Source organism: Netta rufina, assembly GCF_964035555.1.
Source record: "Netta rufina genome assembly, chromosome: 5".
Classification (NCBI taxonomy): domain Eukaryota; kingdom Metazoa; phylum Chordata; class Aves; order Anseriformes; family Anatidae; genus Netta; species Netta rufina.
The window spans coordinates 13,472,557-13,490,029 of record NC_140128.1 but is presented as its reverse complement, the minus strand read 5'-3'; the positions used below and the strand labels follow the sequence as shown (position 1 = coordinate 13,490,029).

Genomic DNA, 17,473 nt, shown 5'->3' with positions numbered 1-17,473 from the left:
GCCAGGCTTGCTGTCCAGTGAAAAAAGCGGGCAGGTAATAAGCATAGAGAAGAGTTTCTCATGATTTAGGGAGCTTTTTCTCCTTCAGGAGTCACAAGAGCTACGAAGTCTGTGAGAAACAGCAAGTGCCTTGTTTCTGTTTGCAGCATCACAATATGCTAATTGCACTGGGAGTGAGGCATAAACTTGTGTTCTCCTGCAAAACGAGTGGGACTAAATAGTTGAGGGAGTGCTGGCTTAGCGCTTGATTAAGCAAGGAGATGAATTGGTTTGAAAGCTATTATGTTGTAGGGGGAATGTGGTTTTCAGGCTTGCAGGCCAGGCTTCAGTTGGAAATTGGCATTAACAGAGGAAGGGAGAGAGTAAATTACAGCCGCATACATGCCTTGGAGTCTGTGCTAATCTTTGTCTTGATCACCTTACTTGTGCTTTTTACCAAGTGTCAACTACAAAAGGATAATAGGCCTACAAGATCAAGGATTTTTATCATTATTGGATTTGAGAAGCTTATAATTTGCTTAAGACTTCAAAATACATAAATAGTCTGTGTTGAACTGAGGTCTGGTGTCAGTTGCACTCTTAATGGAAGAGGAGGGAAAGGTGAATTGCACCAAGTAGCAAATGCTGGGCAGGACAAGGGAACGACTCTAGACAATGCCTGAAAAGTCTGAAGTGGAGTTTAGGGGAAAAACAAACAGCAAACTATACAAAACTGAAAGGAGTGGAAGAAGCTAGAAGCTAGTCTGTTTGAAAAAGAGCAGAAAAGCCTGGGGAGCAGTAACTCTGAAAGCCAGCAATCATATTTCTCTGGCATGGGTGGTCTGATGGGCTAGCTCAGCCTGCTACCCCACCTATCCTGGTACCTTTCCAGAGGTCAGATGACTGTTGCTTGTCCCCTGCTAGAACCATACGTGAATTATTGCATTCATTGCATATTGGAAAGGATAACAGCAAGAACATAATTCTGAGGGATGTGGCGACACTGACGTGTGAGAAGAGATCTGCATGTGTGTGCTTATGCCATTCTAGGCAAGGGAACTTTTACATTTGTATTCAAAGTTGTAATCAAACAGGGAAGATGATGATTTAGCCAAGTCGATAATGCAGGTTGGCGACAGAAGTACAGTTGCCAGTACTTTGAAGAGGAGTAAGTGTTCTGTGAAGGTAGTCATGAATATCCCTGAAATGATCCAGAGGGAGAAATTAGGTGCTGCAGTTGTCCCAGCTTGATGTGTATCATGCTCTTAGGTTCAAAGTCAGCAAGGTGGGAGAGGGAAATGGAGCTGCAACAAAGGCTTTCCAGCAATGGTAAGGGGAAGCAGTTAGGGTTTTTTCTTAAAAGTACAAGCAATGCGTGAGCTTTTTTTTTTTTTTTTTTGTAGGAAAACCCTACACTTCTGTGCTTTTTTTTTTGTTGTTGTTTTTTGTTTTGTTTTGTTTTTTGTAGGTTTGGGGTTGTGAGAAATACGCATTGCGTTGAAACTTACTTGAGTTGTCTTTTTTCGTACACAAGTGGGAAAATTGCTTAGTTGGGGAGTTTTCCTTGCAAACTGGGCTCTGAAAATTTGAGCTTCTAAATAGAGAAAGCTTTCCTAGAAGTGCTGCTCAATGGAAGGTCACTGACAACTAACAGGGCTTGCAGAGTGTTGAAGTTCATAGTTCCACTTGTATATCCTGTGTTTCCCTTTCTGCTTACTGACCTTGCCACGTGGATTATTGCATTATTTTCTGTTGAGCTGACATCAGTTTTACCCTGAGCTGAGCAAGAGTAGTTTTTATTTGTAGAAACTGGCAGGTATGAGCTGCATTAAGAAATTGTTGTTTTGAAAGAGATGCATTATGAAAACTTAATAGTAGATGCTGAGAATAGCTTCATGATCAATTTAACTAATAGTGCATGAATATAATTCCCTAGTTCTTTCAGAGTAAGTCTGCACAGGAGAGCTCCATAGGCACAGTGTCAGTTAACTAAACGTTAAATAGCTCAGTGCTTTGGTGAACCTCTGTGAATTCTCTGCCTGGGCAGTGTGAGTTATCTTATGGTAGCAGTTATGGTTTTGTACACGAGTGGGTGCATCACGGGGAATTGCTTACCTTTATTAAGGTTATGTTGCTTTGAGTGGTTGTAACTTCACCCCAGATCTGTGAATGAAATCTGAAGGAGACTTCTTAGCTGCGTAACAAAATAAAAATCTTGCCCAAGTTCTCAAGCTTCATCCGTTGTTGTACTTGCACAGGCTTCATTACCGTTCGCTACACCTTTTGGAAGTGGAAAGAGTGGCTTGCAGTCATAACATCTTACTGTAGAATGACTTGTCTCTGAATATAGAACAGTGGTATTAAGTGTCTGGCTTTGTATGACAGTTGTGGCACATAAGATGTGAAAGATGACTTCGAGTATTTTACATCGGTTTTTCCTGCTGCTTATAGCAGTCTGAGTGAATATCACCTTCAAGGCGTTCTGAACTTCACAAGTCGTCCTTCTTCCCTAAGCTCTGCTCCTGTGCTACTGCTCAGATCAGAGTGAGAAAAGGCTGCAATTTGGTGATAAATAAGAATGGGAGAATTTATTTCTTCTGAAGAAACACTGGAAATGCATTGTTATAAATTCTAACTATTTGTTGGTCTTCTAATAAGAACTTTAAGTGTAGCACCTGTTTCGGAACATAAATCTAACCATATGGCTGTGTCTTTGCAGCTGAAAATAGCAACTTCTGTTTCTCTAGACTAAAGTAGTCTTCCTTTTTTTGTTGTTGTTGTTTTTTTTTTTTCTTCCCAGAATTAGGGGTAGAAAAAAAGGTAGAAGATAGGTCTGGAGAGGAAGAGTGGACAATGTGACCAGTACTTGCCAGGCATGTAATAAATTAATTTGCAGATGCATGAACATCAAGAAATGACAGCCGCCTTTAAAAGAATGATGAAGTGGCTTTAATAAATCTCTCCCACTTGTTATGAGCATCCTGGGATTTACGAGCTAGGAGTTTGTGTGAAAGAAGTTGACTTAAAAAAATAATATAGCCCTTGTCCTTTTATCTACCAAAACAAACGAAGGAGACTCCAAACTCTGTGGTAGTGTTGCTCAGAGTTTTACGCATGTATATGTGAAATTATTGGAAAAGAAGCCCTACTACTACTTCATGCTTGTGTGCTAAAGATTTTATCAGACTATATAAAACGAGGTACTGACAACTTCTGACATCAGAAAGGCTGTCTTGAACAAATTTTTCTGACACACACATGCATTCTCACTCTGCTCTAGTTCAAATTTTCAGAAAGAAATAAGAGATTTCTTTGGCTGAGCTGGCAGTTTTTAAGTAATTTGGTGGTTGGCTACTCTGCCTGAAATTACCTGAGCCTTCTGTCTCCTGGGGGAGTACCTATGGTTTCACCTGCAGCACAGGTATTTCTGTGGCAAGTAGTACTTCATTCAGAAGAATGGTTGTCTGAGGAAAGCTGAAGTGAGTTCAGTACCCACCAACTGAAGGCATGCTACTTAGGATAGTTCTCAGCCTTTCTTTTAGGTTTTCTGTCACTTTTTTCTGTCACTTTCTTCTTTCTTTATTAGATTGTCTTCAGAGAAATAAACCCTACTGTAGAGTTCTCCCATGTTCTACCTGTGAATTCCCAGGGACTGGGACTTGCAGCGCTTTGGCATTTATTAACTACACCCAGCTGCAGAACTGGCTGTCTCTAAATCACACCTAGGTTCTTTGATTCTTTATCTGGAACACATTTATTTAGTTCTTGGTCTGTTTCTTGTTGAACTGCCTGTTTGGTAATGGCATGTGTGAGGCTATGGCTGATGATGACAAAGATGTTGGCCAGTTCGGCAATTTTGAATAAAGATCATGCAAGCAATTGGACACGGGTATTAGTGGAAAAACTACATTTTTGCTATAGCTTGTTTTCTTTGAATTGATGCTGGGAGCGTTTTATACATGTGTATAAAGCAGAGATTTGCCAGATAATTTGAACATGCCTGCAGAAGGCTTTGTCGGCATTTTTACACTAGTGCTCTTGCATTACTGGAAGTCTTATCATGGACTTGGCTGGGTGAGGTGAGACTGACTCAAAGAGCTGCCTTCTGTTTCTTAATTCTTTAAAAAACAAAACAAACAACAAAAAGTCAGTATTTTTACTGCACAAAGATATTGAATATTCATGTTTCTCTTTACATGTTACAAGAGGTAAAAGCATAGATAGGAAAACCAGCTTTGCCTTATTTCACAGTTTTTTAAAGTTCTTTAAAACTGCTCGTTCTAATGGAAACAAGTGGAGGTGATGCTAAGAATGAAATCTGGTTTTGTCATCAGTGTTTTTCTGTGGGGGTGTTTGTAGGGGACATTTGACTGCCTATCCAGCTGGACTTTGGAAACAGGCTACATAACAGCAAGCTGTTGGGGAGAGTGCTCTTGATTTCCACTGGCGTTGTGTACCTACTGTTAAATCTCAGTTGTTAGTGGCCTCATAGTTTCTTAACCTGTGTAAGTCAAATACTAATTACTGTAGCGTGTTTTTCTGTGAATGGAATCCCATTTGGGTAGCAATAGTAACCAGCAGCTTCATAATATGCTAAGCTTAGAGCTGTGTGTCAGCTTGCAGTTGGGATTCAGACCGTGAATGCATTTGTAAGGATTTATGATGAAGTTTCAGGCATGTGCTCCCCTCTGCATTACAATGGGAGATGCGATACTAGTTTTTCAAACCATTTATGGGTTGCCTAAGGGGAGGCAATTGCAGTTCATGTCCGCATGTCAATCTATGAAGATGATATGCAGCATTATACTGCCCTGACAGGCAAGTAGCAGTATGCTGCTTTTTGCCAAGGGATCTGTGGTAGAGATCATAAAGCTTGTACCAGATAAAAGATCTGCTGTTCTTGAGCTAGTATTAGACTCAGCTGAAATCATTCTTTATCCTTACAGAATTAAAATAGGCACTTGCACATCTCTTTTGAAGCATTACTATGTGAAAAAGCTCAAGTATAGTTAATGTCAGAGTTTGTTTCAAAGTTGCATCAGACCTGTTCAGCTTTGATGTTTACCACCTCTGGAAAAGCTTGGCTTGACTTGTGGGGCAGTGCTGAGAGGTGCGTGTGTCACCAGCCCACTCCACAGAAGTAAGGTCTGTTCGATTCCTGCACGTACAGTGACCTGTCGAAGCTGTCACGCAGCATGTCTGATGGCAGAATCTATTCCAAATGAGAAATGCCAATAAAATACAAAACACAGCCCTTCTCTACCTCTTCCTGTGTATCGACTGTGATCAACCGAAGTCTAGTTGCCTTTCGTGATTTCTCCTTTATTCCCAAAATGGTAGGTTTTACAATTGGAAAAGAAAACAAAAACCCAAACCAGATTCCACCATGTGTAAGGGTTAATGCAGTAGTGATACTAATACAAATAGCTTGCTACAGTAAGTCACATTTGCTGCTTCTAATAAGAGTGCTTACAGGTGCTTTGTGCTCCCGTATATGCTGATTTTTTTCCCCCTCCAATCCAACTCAAATCTCATGTTTTAAGGTATCAAGTTATTTTGGTATCAGCAAGAATACTGTTGCATTTTGGTGCCGTTAAGTATTTTATAGCACACTTATCCACCACTGTCTCAAGAACTTTGTTGGACAGCATTTTCATTCAAAGTTGTGTGTTACTTGTCTGATTTGTCTTTGGTGTCAGCAGTATGACGTTAGCAGGTTTGGTTGGGGGCCGGGTGGTATTTGGCACAAGCTGAATTTTTTCTTTTACTACATTATTTCTTAAAGGCAGAAACGTTGGATTCGGTTCATATTTTAGGATGTTAATTAGTGTTATAAAATTAGTTATTCCATGCTAACCAAAAATTCATCAAGGTTTGGATCAATGCTTGGTTTGTTTCTCTCGTCAGAGCTGCCTGCCCCTGCGTTTGGGAAGCTTGTTTTAGGATTGCTGCTCTGGAGGATCTTTCAGCTAGGTTGCAGATGGATTGCTCACACGCCTGATGAAGGCAGCACTTTGCAGAGCAGCGGGGAACTGCTACTCCCTGGCTACTTCTCTCATGGGAGGGTAGTTTCTCTTATTGTGGACGTCATCTGTGTAATCAGTAGGGTAACATGTTGGGGTCCTAAATGCTTTCTGTGTGTAAAGTAATGTTTATGGCAAGCTGCTGTAAAACTAGGGCTGCTCAGAACGTCCCACTGAAGCAGTAGCCTACGAGCTCATTTTCTGTACGTCTATTGCAGTAATCCTTGCACTTTTACACAAAGGCTGCCCGTGGTCAGAAGCAAACTAAATTTCTTTTGCCTACCTTCTGTCAGTAACTATTCTTGCTGTGTTAATGCTAGAAAGCTTTAATAATATTTATTGAAAAATAAAAGAGATCTGTTTGAGCAGTGAAGTATATTGGCACTGTTACCAGAATGCTCATCTTCAGTACTTCTGTCCAGGGCTCTTGTTGCTCCAATTTGCTTTTTTTTTTAACTTAACATCAGCAGTTCAGTAAGACTTGCTAAAATGCACGTGGGTTTGTCATGGGGGGTGAATTTGGTCAGTCTTAGGGAACACGGATTCATTTTATGGGGAGAGAAAGTTCATATACATGGCATAGTGTGCTGATGTTTCGGTGTTCTTCGGAAGCCACGGATGCTGCAGGGTGGTGAAGGCTTTTTTATTTACTCTTATTGTACTTCTGCTACTAGCTGGATTGGTTCACTGGTTTCAGTGCACACACTACTTGTCAGAGCCAAGTTACCCAGGTAGAATAAAAATAAACTGCCCACGCAAAGTATGGTCTCTGCTTCCCCAAGCCTTGGCTGGGGTGGAGGGGGTGGCAGCTGCTTCTGGGAGGAAGGGAGGCTTCCCTCATCTCTGGCTGTCTGGTGTCTGCATTCTCAGCCATCACGAATGTTTTCTTTTTGCAGATGACACGATTGGTGCTGCCCGGCATGCTGGAAAGGTGAGTCACACTAACACTATCCAGACAAAGTCATCATTATTTATAGGGGAGAATCCTTTCTTGAAAAATTCATTACTGTGACTAATCAGCCTAGTCTCCATGTTTTAATGGCAGAGTAATGCTGGGTGAGTCACACTGATGGTGCATGAATCATCAGACGGTGGAAGCCTTTTCCACTCGATTCCCTTTTTATTTTTCCTCTCCCTTCTCCACTGTTGTGGTGATTCCTTTTAGAACAGAATTAAAAAGCCCGTCTGACTCATCAGCACTAACTCAACAACCTGCTATTCTGAGGGGGTGGTTACAGTTCCTGGGAATAACCTTCTTAAGGCTATTTCTCTAAGTCATTGTAAGTAAAATGGATGCAAAGAATATGTTCTCATTATACAGTAGGAGGTATATTGAGGAAAGTCTGTGATCATTTGGTAAAGTAGAATTGGAGAACAGCTCTTTAAAATAAGAGTTAATGCACACCAGTGTCACTGCGGAAGACGTGCACTGACTTCCCAGCCAGCTCCCAGGTGAAACGAAGGATACGGATGCGGTGTGCAACCTCCAGGCTGTTCTCTAGGTGATGCTGGCTGCTGCAGGATGTTTGCTGGCTGTTGCAGTGCTAACCCTGGCTGGCTGGGGGCTGCTCCAGGTCAGGGCTGAGCTGCACTCAGCGCCGAGGAAAGCCGTGTAGAACAAACAGTGCACGTTAGTCACCTCGTTGTTACCTCCGAGTGAATACCATAGGAGGAGCGTGTATATGGGGCAAACCTCAACATAGGACAGATCAAGGGGAGGAAAAAATTTCTTGCATCATTCTGCTATCTGGGAGTTTTCGTTGCAGATCATGGTTCAATTACACAAGTGTTGTGCAGATGGAGAGCAAGTATTTCACATCTAAAACAGTTTCTTTGTGAGTACAAACCGTAAGAGCTAGTGGCCAGTCTGGGGAACTGGTACCTAGCATGTCAGGGTGATGACAAGCCTGGACTTTTTGGCTTAGGTAAAAGTGGAAGCAGAAAAGATTTTATTTCATGCAAAGGAAATGCAATTAGAAAAACAAAGACCCTGGAGTCTGGGGGATCTGGGAGTTGATATTCCTCAATAAAGCTGGGTTGAGGATTGCACTGCAGTAGTAGTAGTCACTCAAGGTTCTTAAGTCAAAAGTTATTCTTTGCCCGCGTCCTGTAGTTGACAGATCAAGGGACCTGGCTTTTGTGAAACCACCATCCTCCTGAAGATGCCAACATGACTAAAGCCATCCTGCTTTCTGAGGATTAATGTACTGTTGATAAGAGTTTGTGCAACTTTGAAGCTCTAACCACAGTTTATTGATTCAGTTTCTTCTTTGTCTAAAGAACTGTCGTAGTTATCCATTTGGCCGATGGATACCTTCAGCTTCACAGAACAGACAGATGTATATTCCACTTAGAGAATATCCTGTTTTCCCACTAAGTATTAAACCAGGTGAGATGGTTTGAATGAAAACAGGATCCTGGTTTGCTGCCTGACTTCTGCTTCTGGCTACCCTCGAGCAAATATGGAACAAGTTTCCATATTCCCTTTGGTTTTGCAAAGGCAGGTGACTGCAGTGCCCACAACCCAGGTGTGCAGCTGCCCACCCCTGCACAGCCACGACACTAAGGGTCTGCTGCTGCAGGAGGACACGGATGTCCAGCGAAGCCAGGAGTAGGAAGGGCTGGTGGCTGTACTCAGCTGCTCCGTGGGCCACCCATACATTTCTCACGTGGGACTGCAGGTTAGAAAAGGGATCCATGCTCCAGACTGGGAATCCCATTGCTCTTCCTCACTGGTTCAAGGCAGGTGGTGTGTGAGTACACAGCAGTTACCATAGCACACTATACGGCATCCTGCACCCACAGTGCGCATTTTTACGTATCTGAGTATCAGTTTGATGGCCGTATGTCCCAAGACAAATCCAGGAGTAGAGCGGAGCTGACATGCTTTACATCCAGGTCTGTAAGCAGAAAGCACAGGTGTGTTGGTTACTTCTTATTTATGATAAACACAGCGGCGTGAGATGGATGCCGTTTCTGGTAATGGCATTTAGACACTGCTGTGGCTCCTCTCCTGTGCTCTGAGCACTTAAAGTGACAATTTATAATCTGCGGCTCCCGATTACACTTCAATGAGCAGTTCTCCCTGTACGTTTTCAGGCAGCTGTCTAAGGTGGGAGACTCGCGGAACTCAAAACTGAGCCTCGATGTCTTTGGGAACAACAACAACAACAACAAAATCAGTTGACTGTTTCTAGACAAATACCAAACTATGGTATTTATTGCCGGGGAAGTAGCAAGTGCATAATTACATTACAGAGGAAGCTTGCTCTTTCCACTTGGCGTGCAGCTGGAGCAGGCGCTGGTTGCCGCAGCAACGGGGAGACAGCTAAATTTAGCATCCCCGGACCATGTCGTGAGCTGAAGGAAGAATGACGGGGAGGTGCCGGGGTGTGCTCTGTTGGGCAGGACGCCTGCCTCGCCGCACCCTCGCCCAGGGTGCTGGTGCAGCGCGCGGCCGCGCTGGAGGCAGGCGGCGGCGTCTTGCCGTGCCGGTGCCCTCGCGGTCCTTCAGGTCCCTCCCTAGGATGTTTCTTCTGCGGCTCTTGCAAGAGACAGAATCGTAATTAGAGTAATTGGAAGTGTCCCCCCTGCACGCACGCTGCTGCTCGCTGTTGTCGGGAGATTTTAAGTTGCATGCTTTTGAAGACTGGGACTGTTTTCTGTATGAAGAGAACGCAAACTCCAAAACCCACAGTTACATCAACAGCTTCAAAGAGTCCAGTACACGGTGCGTGTGCAAGAGGCTGGTGTTTACTTTTTTCTAAGAGGGCTTTCTTCGCTGGATCACAACTGAATGCACCTAAGGGATGGTCACTGCAGCTGGAAAGTTGCAGTCAGGCCAGCCTCTGAGGGACTTTTGCCTTACCACCCAAGTGCCAGCCTCTCTGCTAAAGCTTCAGTTTGCTTTGGGAAAGTTAAGGCTGGGTTTATCCATATAAATGCTCAACCCTTCTTGAGTCCTGCTAAGCTTCTGTCTTAAATTAAGTTGTGTGGCAGTGACTCCTGTGGTCTGAATATAGGACAAGTACTTCCTTTTATTGGATCTAAATTTCAGTCTCATTTAAATAACTCATCTTTCTTCTGTATTATGAGAGGGTGTATTGTTGGTTTTACTAGTCTCTTAAATAGCTAAGTGAACAATCCTTTCACCTCATCAACACATCAGAGCCTTTTCCTTCCTATTCTCCATTCTCAAATCGTCACAGAATGGTTTGGGTTGGAAGGGGCCTTAAAGATCACCCAGTTCCAACCCTCCTGCAGGGGCACCTCCCACTAGATCAGGTTGCTCAAAACCCCATCCAGTCGCCAGGTTCGTAGTGTCTCTGTCCTGTATTTGGAGGGATAGAGAAGTGTTCCATAGACACAAAGCAGGACTATGGTGGTGGTGGACCTGTCCCTGCTGTTTCCTGCTATCCTCTTTGGTTGTTCTTGGTGACTGCTGCACAACAGAGAATTCCTTCTGGACTTTGTTTGGGATTTTCAAGGGAATGGATAGTTGATTTAGAATTGATTTTTCAGTTGCCATTCTGTAGTCTGTTCATGTAGCCATCTTAGCTCTTATTTTAAAAGTTCCTTATAGTGTCCTCCAATCTGGTAATCTCTTAAGCTGCATGAATACTCATTTCACTGCCAATCCCCATTTGAGTTGATGAATAAATATCACAAGCGCCACCTGTCTTGATGTGAAAAACCTCTAGCATCCACCGTCAACCTTTTGCTGTTGTGAAAATTCTTGGTTAATTTGTAGTCTTTTCTTCATACCACATATTTTGATCCATGTCACTACTTTATTTCACCAACAAAGCCTTGCAGATAACTCCTGAAAAGTATGAGAACTTTGGCAAAGGTGTTTGAAATCCTGAATGACTGCAAAATGATTCTTTTCTGTTATGTCAACTGTCTCCTTTCCAGAGGTGAATCACTCAGACTTAATTCGTACTTATATCGTAGCAGAAACCATATTGGTTTGAATCTATTGTCACAATTCTCAAAGAATTAAAAAAATAATAATAATAAAAAAAAAATTAATGGTCACTTAAAGTCGGCTGTTTGTTTTTATGATGATTACTTAAATCATTGTGGCAGCAGTGTCATAGTGTATGTGTAGTTAAACAAATATGATGAAAAACTCACAAATCTGCAGCAGTTAAGCTGCAAGATGAGTATCTGCTTGCCTGTTCTGAGTCCTCACTAAACACAGAGTACCTAGTTGTGTGTTGGGTAAATTGGCTTCAATCTACTCTATGGTAGGAAGAAGCAGAGATGCAGCTTCCACTGTATTCAGCTGTCTGGTAGCATCCCCTAATAACTTGCTTGCCCTGGATTGTTCAACTAATTCTTATTTCTACCTAGCACTAAGTAATGAGTTGACTTTTGTATGTAAAACTAGTCACGGAAGTGGACGTGTTCGAAATCCAGGGTTCTTACTGTCTGTCCTAGGTGCACATGCTTGAGAAGTGCTTGGCAGTGCAGGTGGTTAAAAAAAATTTTGGTGGTTAAAAAATTATTGGGGGGTTCTAAACAGATCTTAATCAATTTCATCCTAAAGATTTTCTTTAGGCTTGCAGTAATTTTCTGAAACATGAAAGATGTTTGTTTTTTTTTTTTTAAATAAATTATTTCATTGGACTGTATCTTTGCTGCCTTTCAGATCAAAAGGGGTAATCTTGAATATCTCTTCAGCTGCTGGGATGTATCCAACTCCACTGCTGACTCTTTACTCCGCATCCAAGGTAAGCTACTCTTTTGCTCACAGAAATAGTGTCACACATAAGCCAACACCACAGGAATAAATGTTTTGGTGTCCATCTAGTGGTGCTTTCGTGAACTAAAAGCACTGAGTTTCTAACTTTAATTTTGCTGGTAGTGGAAGGTCGAGACAAAAACGAGTTCAGGGGTTTACTGTCATGGAAACTACTATTTTATATATTGCATCACACATTCATCACATAGCAGTTTTCACACAACAAAGGATGCTACTGTACCGAGCAAGCTTAGTGTGAGGTTTAAGAACATTGACTAAGTTCAACACAATTTCTTGTTCTGATACTTTGAGGCTTTTTTCTCTAATCTTGTAAAAGATAGATCGATATCTGTTAGGTATGTATGGGCCTACATATTTAAGTAGGATTTTTCTGGTGCTTGCTGGAAGCAAAGGTTTTTCTTCCTCTTTGGTTAGTTGCCTTAGGTTTAGCATTTCAAGTAAGAGAAAGGATAGAGCTCTAGAGTGTTGCCAGTACCAAATAATTGCGCTGCATTAGTAGGCGATGCATCCTTCTAATGTAGCCCAGTATGTGGTTTGATGCTCTTGCAGTGAGTGGGTTATTGGCTTATCTTTTCCCTGGCAGCCACCATAGATCCCATGCTCTTTTCAGCAGTGCTGCTACTTAGCCAACATTAAGGCATGGGGTTATCCTGCTCTATATGCAGAACTTTGCACTTCACTCTGTGCCACTCAAGAAATCTCACAAAGTTTAACAATCATCAAGTTTACCAGAATCCCTCTGGACTGAAGGTCTGTTGTGTCAGCCACTCCGTCTAATACTGTCATCTGCAAATGTGCTGAGGGTGCACTGTGTGCCATCACCTGGGTCACTTATGGCAGATATTGAAGAATATGGGCCTCGGTATTGATCTGCGGGGTTCTCTGCTTGTTACTAACCAGAAGTCAAGCCATTAATCATGGCCCTTGGAGCCTGTTGGTCCAAACAAATTTCTATATAACCAGCAGTTTTGTTCTTTCAGCACATATCTGCTCAACTTCCAAACGAGAATGCTGCAGAAGATGGTATCAAACATATACATTCTAGACATACAGTATATTACTACCTTAGATCTACATCTTATGTTAAGCTTACCTGCTCTGGTTTCTCACTGAGTCCCTTGGGACAGTTTTGTCTGTCTGCAGCTGGGGTTACTTCTTTTCCAAAGGTATTTGCATGGCATCTGAAATGGTCTCATAAAAGGTCTCCAGTTGACACCCTAACAGCAGGCCCAAGATAGGTTCACAGTATGGAGCGACAATATAAGTAATAAAACTAAATAAAGAGACATTTATGACATGGTATTCAAGCAGCGTAACACTGTAGCTTTTTTTTTAGGTGCACCTGGTAATTATTTGCAATACCTAAAGGATTTTGGACTCTAAGCAGAACCTTGATGGGATAAAAACACCTTCAGTTGGTGTTGTTCATGTCTGAACAGGCATATGTTTCTTTTAAACACTCCAATAACATCTTCATGTAACCAGAAAGGAATTGATGTGTGCTATTTTATTTATACTGAATGAGTATTAATGTGAATAAGGGGTATTTAAGTTCAGAAGTCATGAAAGCCCAAATTGCATATTGTTGATAAAATTTTGCTTCAGAAATAGGTATTTCCTGAGAGCTCACTTCTTTGTTTTAGCGTGAAAGGTCAGTTCTGTTGTTGCATTGCTTTCAGCTTTATCAAATTATTTGAGCTTATGGTTTTTGCAATAATACAACTTACACTTCTTTGCGTAATCTTTTTTAATTTTTCTCAATTATAAATATAAATATTCCTTCCCTCTCCCTAAGAAACTCAATTACAGGTTAAGTTATCTTTCCTATTCTCAGCACTGCTCATCTTCTACCATAGCGAGGTTAGTAAGCATGAAAGTGACTCCCCTAATGTAGCTATATAAAGACCGTATCTGCAATTTCTAGTGTTTTTCCTCATCTGTATAGAGGGGTTTTAAAGCATAGTATCCTTCAGGTCTAAGTCAATGGCTCTGGCTAATTATCAGGAACAGGCGCAGTCTACCTCTTTAACCTTCCCCATGGAGAATTCCCTGTCTTACAAGGCAATTGGATGCTTTTAAAGGAATCATATTCCTGTTTTTGACACTTCCCTGTCTGCCTGCATTAATAGTAATGAGAAGTGAATTATGACTTTTTTTCTACCATGTCACAAATATTTGGGCTTTGTTACTGGATGTCCAAGGAGAAGAAATTGTTTTTTGTATGGTGTACTTACCTGCTTTTTAGGAGATGCTTATTTAAAGATTGTTCTTAAGACTGTAAGTTAAAGGCTGTTGGAGCACTTGTGCATCTGGAGGTAGAAAACCCAACTTGTCTTAAAGTAAGTCCTCCAAGAAGAAAAACTCCAAAGTTTATATGGGTACTGGAAGATGCTTGTTCCTTCTCAAGTAAAGTGAACACTTTTTTTATTGCAAAGCTCATATCAAATAGTAGAGATGACATTCTCTTTATGTTGTCTCTCTATATTTGAAGCAGTAGCTAATTTCAGGACTGTCGTGCAGAAGTAGTGAGAGCTTTGAATAATCAAAGCACTTTGTGATTAGTAGAATATAGTGGCTTTTTAATTTTTAATAGATTTATATACTTCTCAGTTATCACACATGCATCTCACAACTGTGGTCAAGGACTGCACAAAACTGTTTGCATTTGTATTCATGTTCTTTGTTGCAATAGCGTGGCTGGCTCACTTAAGTCCTTGCTGTTAGGCCTCATTTTCAGGGACTTGATGTTGAGTACTTGCTGTTATTAAGAACTTATACTGGCAGGAAAAGGGTGAAGTTGCGAACAGTTGAACAGAAGATACGATTATTTCGTTTAATGAGCCTCCTTCTAGCTTGTACATGCAACTTGAAGAATAAAAGAACCCATTGGCTACGCAGCAAAATCTAGTTCTCTTTCAGATCTTGTCTATGCTCAGAAAAGTATCAATAGAAATAGCCCAGAAGTGTGGGAGTGTTTCTTTGCTTCATGTATTGGTTGAGTTCAGTAGGATGACCTTACTAGGAAAAACACTGGGCACTGCAAACTATAAGCACCGTGTTTGGGTAGGACTTGTGTTAACCCACTAATGCCACGGTCAGAAAAAGATGATTGTAAAACAAGTGCAGTATTAGTTTTGCTGCCTGTTTTGACGCTGGTCTGAAGCATTTGTGGCTACTTTTAACAGCCTTTTTTTTTTTTTTTTTTTCCTCTGGAGCTGTTTCTTCTTAAATAATTGAATTCGCCTCAGTTACGGATAGAATAGTTTAGTTCCCTCAGTTGAGGGCGCTCCATTTATCCTGCTTAGCAGTATTGTTTCTCTAAAATGAGAAATGACAATGGAACCTAATATTTTGGCTCATTTGACTTGGGGGAAGAGAAGTAAAAAGGTGGTTTAGAAGAAGGGGAGGGGGAATTTATGCTGGTTTGAATTGCTGAGTAGTCTTGGATTATTAAAACAATACTTTTTCAGCATTGTATAAGGTATCCATCTCAGTAAGTGGTAAGGAAAGAGCGAGCATGTGGATCTCCCTTGGTGGAGGTGGTATATCGGATGTGAGTGTATCCTGAAGGCAGGTTCTAGTGTCCACTCTTTAAGCCCTTTTGCTTCCTTCTTTGAATGTTTAATTTTGGACTTTCTAAAACTTCCAGAAGTTTGGAAGAGTTTTAGATAGTGGTCTTCAAGATGCCTACTTATATCACTCTTCTAAAAAAAAAAAAGTCTAAGGAGATGACACAATGTGAACACAAAGTTTTATTTTCCTATTTTAACTGGACTTTATGTAACTAATCCAGTTCCTTTTCCTTCTAAATTAAAAAAAGAATTTTTATTTGTTTAGAATGTCTCACTTCTGGGAAAAAAATGCTTCGTAAGCACGGGGTTTCTGTTCAGATGGCATTGCTGTAACCTGTGAAGTAGCATTGAAAGCCTAAGGTTTTTCACTTTGAAAACAGGAGCTATAAATAGTAATTCAAATATGCTTACAAAAAGCTCCGAACTATAGTTTCCATTTTAATGCATAGCATGCTGCATTTCCATTCTTTTCATTTTAGGCTTTTGTGGATTACTTCTCTCGAGGCCTCCATGCAGAATACAAGAGCAAGGGCATCATTGTGCAGGTGAGTAGAGTTTTTCATGTAAGTGTGGTTACCACAGCAACATTGGTGTCTTGGTAACAAAAGGAAATCAGCATATTCTTTTATTCATGAATGTGACACAGATTAAGGATGAGGATTTCCTTTGATCCCATTAGCAGTTTTCTTAAGTTACCCTGAAATGATGCATCTTGAAGTAACAAAAAAATATGTATAATTTACCTGCTGGTGATAATTGTACCTTTAGGTATAAAATATTCCAGAAAACTGTGCAACTCTATAGAATACACCTTTATACAAGTAAATCTCCTGGAATGTACATTTGGAGTTCATTTGTACAGATATTAAATAGGTAACTGCTCAAAAGACTAAAATAGTAGCAGTCCCTTCCCAGTGGTGTCAGTGAACCAACAGCTAGTGTAAGCAAAGTAGCATGAACAAGCAGACACCTTACAGACCCTTTGTAAGTAATGGGCTGACTTAGATTTTCTTCAGTACTGGGTTTCCACATTTCTAATGAGTTTTGTGTTGTGCTCCACTTGTTCACCTTCCATGGCTTTAGGTTTTTTGTTTTGTAGGGACATAAGAGCAAGCAAGCCAGTCCCTCAGCTTTATGGGGATTCTGTGTTTAATGTCACTTTTTACATACCTTTAATGTTTGCTTCCAAAACCTAACTAAAGATTCCAGACCTTGGTTTTGGGTCACAATTGCTGAGTTCTTTGTTACCTGTTACACCTGTTGACCTCCAGTGCAATAGTCAGTCTTGATAAAGATTTTACCTGTGCTGTAAAGACAATGGTGAGTCATCTGTTAGGGTTCTTACAGACAGAATTACCCCACACCCATGCCTCTTGCTTTCCCTCCCCTTGTTCTGTATGGTGGTTCTCAAAGCCACCTGAACTCCAAGGGCACTGAGAGAACTAAGTCACAGAGATGCCAGTCTTGTTCGTGTGATCGTTAAGGGTGGGAGCACAGCTTTCCTTGCTGGTTTTGAAATACAGAGAAGCTGTTACTAACTTAAGGCTATATTACCTTTTGGCTTGCTAGACTTTTTTCCTTCCAGTCATGCTTACCAAAAAGAAGTCATCACTAGGAAATGTCCTGTCCCAGTTCACGAGAGGATTATGTTAGACTTTTAGGGAAAAAAAGACAGTTACTGAGTGAGCTATTCCCATACGTTTTCCTTCAGCAAAACCAACTTGCTGTCAGCAATAGAGGATGCATAAAAACCTAGCACTCTAAACAGATACACCTTCAGCTTACAAAGAGGTTTGTGTGTGCTGTCCACTCCTGAGATGGATTAATCTCAAGCAACTTTTAGTGTTTTGTCTCCTTATTACTTTCTCTACTCAGAAGGCTTTTCAAGTCTTTCCCTGCCTTCAGCTCTGGACCTTCCTGCAATGTTTTTATCACAGTGCAAGTTCTTTAGTGTTCTTTTTACTTTTGCCCCACTATGTTACTTCTATCTCCACTTAATTCAGTTTTGTAGATTTAGCTTCATATCCCACAACTGTTCCAAGACTCTGTGCAATATGGACCTCTTTTAATTTGTGGTCACGGTCTTCAAGAGTGAAGGAAATGGTAGTGCTGGTTTGCCATTCTACCTTCGT

At 41.2% G+C, this 17,473-nt stretch overlaps 1 protein-coding gene across 1 annotated transcript in view; it reads left to right on the top strand.

The window, feature by feature from the left end:
• HSD17B12 (hydroxysteroid 17-beta dehydrogenase 12) overlaps positions 1–17,473 on the top strand; it is a gene marked incomplete at its 5' end in the record, with an annotated part of 75,038 nt that overhangs the window by 52,000 nt on the left and 5,565 nt on the right. The window contains 3 exon segments of the mRNA XM_084287106.1: positions 6,899–6,933; positions 11,656–11,737; positions 15,821–15,886. Coding sequence (XP_084143232.1) covers positions 6,899–6,933; positions 11,656–11,737; positions 15,821–15,886 — 183 coding nt within the window.